At 41.1% G+C, this 6,221-nt stretch overlaps 1 protein-coding gene across 1 annotated transcript in view; it reads right to left on the bottom strand.

Annotated features, from left to right (window-relative positions):
• ALDH1A3 (aldehyde dehydrogenase 1 family member A3) overlaps positions 1–4,687 on the bottom strand; it is a 47,723-nt gene extending 43,036 nt beyond the window's left edge. Inside the window, exon 1 of the mRNA XM_074234231.1 lies at positions 4,492–4,687. Within this exon, the coding sequence (XP_074090332.1) occupies positions 4,492–4,590 (99 nt within the window). The 5' untranslated portion in view covers positions 4,591–4,687. The remainder of the gene's footprint in view (positions 1–4,491) is intronic.
• Positions 4,688–6,221: the final 1,534 nt, after the last annotated feature.

Below are 6,221 nucleotides of genomic sequence, written 5' to 3'. Positions count from 1 at the left end.
TGAAAAGAAAGTATAGAAAAATGGTACATAATGTTGGATACATCCAAGTCTTCTAAAAAGGCCATGTTGAAGGCTGGATAATCATGGATCGGGGGATTTGGCAGGGGGTATTCTTGGTTCACCACAGGAAAGATTAGATTGTCCTCTAAGATTGCTTTGGAGATTTTGTGACTCTAAGGTGATTCCAAGGTCATTTATAGGTTCAACAATTTATATTAAAAAAGAATTTGAAATTATATTTGCAATTACATTCTTGCTTAGATTTAGTGAAGTAACTTTCTTAATGTAACATTATTTAATGATTCATTTCAACAAATCTTTAAGTTCTAGGTACAAGGCACTGAGTGAGGCATTGGGATCAAAGACCAAAAAGGGGGGGAGGGGAAGTCCCTGCCCTCAAGCAACTTTCACTCTCCTTACAAATTCCACAAAGAGCTTTTTGGTCCATTTTTTATACTTTAAATATGGAAAAGGAAGGGCAAAGATAGCCTATAGGTATACAACATTTAGGATCAGACTGTTACTATAACAGAGCTATTGGATTTAAGATTTCATTACTGCTGGTGAGTATTTAAAAAAAAAATGGCAGACACAGGATCATAGGATTAGAGGTAGAAGGAGTCTTAAAAGTCATCTAATCCAATAACATTTATTTTACAAATGATGAAACTGAGGTCTAGAGAGGGTTAGTCACTAGCTCATGGTCATACAGGCAGTAATAAAGCCGGAGTCTGAACACAATTTCTCTGACTCCAAATAAAGCATTTTCTTCACAGCATCATGCCTTCCCTCAATATCTGAACTGCTCAGCTGAAACACATTCCACAATTCTTTTTTAAGCAAATTATACACATGCAAAAGTGCTTTACATAAGAGAAAACTTAGGAAATTGTATCTTTTTAAAAAGCAGATAAAACTAGTATATTAATGAACCATGAAATCATAATTTATTATGATTTTTATTATCTCTGCGGCCTGAAGGAAATTATTAATGGAGGAAATGGACCCGAAAATGGGGGGGGGGAGGGCTGCTACAGCTAGGATCTGGAAAAGAATCTCTTTAAACAAACAAAGTGTGGACTACTAGGAGACAAAAGTCAAAACTTGAAAAGAAATGAATGGATAACAAGTTTTTCTTTCTCAAGATGCATAATTCTCTAAATTGGTTAAAAATAATCAGGTCCCTTCTAGCTCTAATTCTATAATCCTATGCTTTTATGCAGCTAATCAGACTTAATCCCGTTCTTGCCTACCCTAAATAGTATTAAACATCTAAAAAAAGTTTATAAAACTATTTGCATTTAGCCACTCAAACCATATCGAGCTCTTCTTTCGGCGTACCTTCCCTTCTCGGCATTTCTTTTAAAATTATTCTTGGTGTTCTGTGCTTGGTTCCTGATGATTTCACTCTTTCTCCCATTTCCTCCATTTTCAATGTCCAAGCCCAATGCTTTTTTCCTTTCCTTTTTTGAGGAAATAGTGCCCACCCTTACATAGTGAGGTCAGTTCATCCTGCTGCCAATCAATAACCCCCCACCTGTTCAAAAAGAAACTTTTCAAATGAGTCTCTTTAAAGACAGATTAATCTGCAAATTAGAATGGAAGTAAAATATAGGATGAAGAGAATAAAATCTCAATTAAAAAAAGGAGAAAAATAGAGAATTGTTGAAGTCCTTATTTGTATAGTAAAGTTTCAATTAAGATAGTATTTAAGGTCTGTACGTGTCCATCTATAATCCTTAAAAATCTTTTCCCACATTTGATTTTAGATAGTACATAAGAAAGTACCTTAATAATGTTTACCTTACAAAAAATGCCGTTATTCCTGCTTTACTCATCCGTGTTTGTTGCAGGATTTCAAGATGGTGATTATTCTATTTGGGCTTTGCAGAGGGTCATTAAAAATTATGTGGGAATTTTTCTACAATTAAGAATTGGCATTAGAAGGGATCTTAAGTGTTGATTAGTTCAACATCCTTCTGATCCCAGAGCTCTCAAAAATTTCTCTCTGACAGTGCTCTTCCAGTGATAGCTATATTAATATCTTGTTCATTATAGAAAATATTTTTAAAATTTAGTGTTAGCTTTCTGGCTTCTGTAGTACATATATACGTATATGAATATGCACTAAAACATGTATATATCTATCTACGCAAGCATATACTTGTTCTATACATATGTGTGTGTGTGTGTGTGTGTGTATGCACAAAAAGTTCTAAAAGCTAAAGGATACCTTATTCCTCTCATTGCCTAGAAATACTTGACTTTTCTCACTATAAAGCTTACATTATTAGACAAAGGCTAATTTTGTTAGTTTGAAATGACCTCTTGATTTTTATACTTTCTCATCTCTATTAGTTATAGAGACCTTTGAACACAAACAACATTAAATTAAATGTCAAGCATAGTTAAATATATAACATCCACCAAGAATTATGTACCAAGAAAATAAAGAATTAGGAGAGGAGAATGTACGAACACCACACCTGTAGTCCTTTATAGATAAGAATAAAATAAGATCTATGCACAGACATGGATAAGTAGTAAGTACTGATGATTGGGGAAGGGAAGAAAGAAACAAGCAAATCTTGAAGCTTACAAAGATTCATACTTACCAAGCAATGATTTCCTGAATGCTTGTACTCTTCTAAGACCTGTAAGACCTATGTTCATGCTACAACACTATTCACTGAATGTGAAATTCAATATAAGATAGATCTCCCTTGGGCCTCATGAAATCAGAGGCTTTGATAAGAAACTCAAAGGCGGCTTCTTTTCAAGTGCCACTTTTCCCCTGAAAGTGCTAGAAAGATCTAACTCTGCAGTTTCACATTTAATATAATATCACGGCATTAACTAAGTATGCTTAGTTAATGCTTCTTGCAAGAAGGGTTCCTAAGCCCATCTCACAATAATTCCTTGTAGCAGAAGATATGAAACAAAATCATATTTGTTTTATAATTTCCTACAGTTTATGTTGGGGTTCTTAATCTGGGTCTGTGAAATCATAAAAAAATGCTTTGATAGGATATCAATAGAATTATTTCCTTTTGCATTCTTACATATGTTTATGCTATTTAAAAATACTGAAAAGGGGTCATAGTCTTCTTCAGACTGTCAAACAAGTTTAAAAACACCTATGTAAATCATCCTCCTTATGATCACAACCATAGACTCTGAGCTTACTATTTTACAAAGAAAAACCCAACGGGTTTCACGAAAAATGGATTCCCTTTGGCTATAGAACAAGTGAAGTTTTAAGAAATTCCTCTCAAGAAAATATGCTCTATCTTTTGATTCCCTTACACCCACTTTAAACCAACTGCTACTTTCAAGGGACTGAGATCCGATGCCTTTAAAAATTATTAGTAAATTCCTATATGTGAGAATTTTGTGGGCTATGGAAGGACAGATTAAGAAACATGCCATTGACCAATAAGATGTGGTTTTTATGTTTTTAAATTAGATATATTTCTTTAGGAATTTCAATAGTTAAATTCTGCTTAAATTAAACAAGCGTTTCCTTCTTTGTTTCCTATTTCTCATAAACAGTTATGTTTCCGGGAGACTAAGAATTATTTAGATTTCAAATAGTATCAGTCCTCTAAGACCTGGTAGGTTTGTGTTCTCTAAGTAGCTCAATAAACCTCACTAAGCCTGGTTTTGTTTAACATACAAAAACATAACCCCGGTTCCATGTAACAGCGAACTTAAAAAGAAGTTTTAAACACACACCACAAGATCAATAAGATTTAACAGAGCTTCTGAATCACAACCGACCAGGCAAAGTCTGCTGTTAGTTAAAAGCGGCAGACAGATTATGAAGCCACGGGAAGTGCAACAACACGTCGAAGACCAGAAAAGATCTCATAATTGACAGGCAGAATCATTAACGTGTAAACTGCTCTGGGAGGGAGGAGGAAGTCTCCCGGTCTACCTGCCTACCCAGAAAGGGACTGGCTACCTGTGGGATGTGAGGAATAGCCCTTAGTTTTGTATGTTCGTGAGAAGCTGGAGACTCACCACCACCTCCAGCCAAGGGCTTTCTTTTCATATCTGGCTTGAAATGTTCACCCCTTGAGTCAAGTTGCTGGGAGAGCGAGTTTGCTTTGGGGGGGGGGGTACCTCTGGGGGGCTGTTAATACGTTTTCAGGAACTGCCCATATTTCTTGTTAAAGAGAAGTTTGGGTGCTTTGGGAATACAATTTTTTTTAACCTACTAAGTGTCTCCCACCCCAGGTTCAACGATCATCCTTTCTTGGGGGAGATGAAAAGTTTCTGGGTGCAGAGGGGATGGTAAGAGCCTGTCACATATGATCAGAGAGTCCAGAAGCCATAGCAGAGAGCCTGAAAGGAGCACTCCGAGTTTTCTTTCTTTTTCCCCCCTTCCTGACCCTTCATTGCTGCTCCCGCCCTGCAAGCGGGGTGCCGGGTGAGAGCTGAGTGCCCGCTGGCCCCTCTCCACCGACCAGTACAGACCCCCAGACTCACCTTCGTGTGCTTGACCTCCAGGTTCCTGATGGGATGCGGCAAGGGAGGCATCTTTTTGTCGGGCTGCCCGTTCTCCAAGGTTCCATTGGTCGTGGCCATGCCCCCGTCTGTTTTTCTCCCCTTGCCGTCCTTCTCCCCCGTTCCGCGGCGGCAGCGTCCCAGAGCTGGGAGATGGATGCGCCTCCGAGGGTGACAGCTCCCAGCGCCTGTTTTATGAAGAACTCCACGCCTCTTGGCCAGAGGGGGCTGCTCTAATTGGTTTCCGGAGGAGACCCCGCCCCACTCCACCACCCCCGCCATGCCTTTCTGGAACTCGGGTCCCCCCTCCTTCCTTGTCCAACTTCGCTCCCGGGGCAGCCCAGGAGAGACTGCTGGCTCGCCTTCGGGGCGAGCAGCGCAACCGGGCCCGACTTGGGGGGAGCTCGGGGTCATTTCCAGCGCCTGGAAAGCTGGTCCTGTTCCTCCCGGCAGAGGAAAAGCGCCCACGGAGGGAGTTCCCTCCATCTCTGCCTTAGGAGAAAACTTTCTTTTCCTTCCTCCCCCGGAAGCCCCTCAGCTTGAGAACTGGGATGCTGCTGCTGCCCCTGGATGAAGGGAGGGAGGGGGCTGATCGCAGCCGCTGCTGCTCCGCTTCCCTAGGAGGAATGAGCCCTCCGGGAAAGAGAAAGCTGAACTCAAAGCCCTAAAGCACCTGTTCTCCCCTCGCCCCCCACCCCAACCTTCCTGGTCCCCGCAGTTAGTAGGCAAATCCTGAGTGGCTGGGGTGGGGGAGCCTAAAGGCGCACAGGGCTAGGAGGCAGGGATGTGTGCGGATAATGAGCATGTTGCAGCATTGTTTACCTTCCCCTTGCCTTTATCCTACGAGGGCGGGGAGAGAGACTCAGGGCCCAAGGAGACCCGAACTGAAGGCACTTGTGCCAGGAATAGGTGAATTCGTTTTCGAATCCCCAGGCAGCCCCACACCCCGAAGCCGAGTAGGGGGAAAGCCTGAATCAGAGGTGCCTTCTAACAACATCTGCGCTAATCTCCAACAAAGTCGATGCTGATTTTTTTTTCGAGTTGGAATCATGCTGTTGAATTCCCTGGGTTGCAGGTGGTTAAACAACTAAGCCGGAGCCCCTGAATAAGTGCTCTTCCCCATTAAAAAGCATGGCTCCGAGCTAGTGACCCAGAAAGAGGGTAATTACGATGACCTTGTTTTTTTCATGAAATTGCCCCAAGGTCAAGGACCTTTCCCAACCTACAGGAAAGATCGTGGCCTTTTCTTTCCCATTTACCAGCTTGGATCACTACCTACGGGCTAAGATGGGGACAAGAAGAACTGAGGTCCAGTGGGTATAATGTCTCCTCAACCACTTTGTGGCCAGGGGATAGATTCTGCCTCTCCTAAAGACCATGCCATTCACCAGCCCTATGGTAGTCCTTTCGACTCTGTGAGGCCATAGGTGTGATAACAATGTTTTATCAGCAGATCCATTAATTTTATCTCGTTATTTTTTTAATAATCCCCAGATCTGTGATCTGGCTTTATAGGCAGGTTTGATAGGACTTCTGTTTTATCATCAGATCCATTATTTTTTTGTTTATTTTTCTTTATTTCTGGTCTGGAATCTGGCTTTATGAACAGGTTTGAGTGTGAGTCTAGTGTGATCTTTGTATAATTATCGGGTCTCCCAAAAGTCTTAGTTCAAATTGAAAGCTTTGGGGGATAGGATAAACACTTTGTATTA

This window comes from Macrotis lagotis, chromosome 4, assembly GCF_037893015.1.
Source record: "Macrotis lagotis isolate mMagLag1 chromosome 4, bilby.v1.9.chrom.fasta, whole genome shotgun sequence".
NCBI classification, from domain to species: Eukaryota; Metazoa; Chordata; class Mammalia; order Peramelemorphia; family Peramelidae; genus Macrotis; species Macrotis lagotis.
The sequence above is the reverse complement of the archived record's forward strand: the minus strand, read 5'-3'. Positions and strand labels throughout refer to the sequence as shown.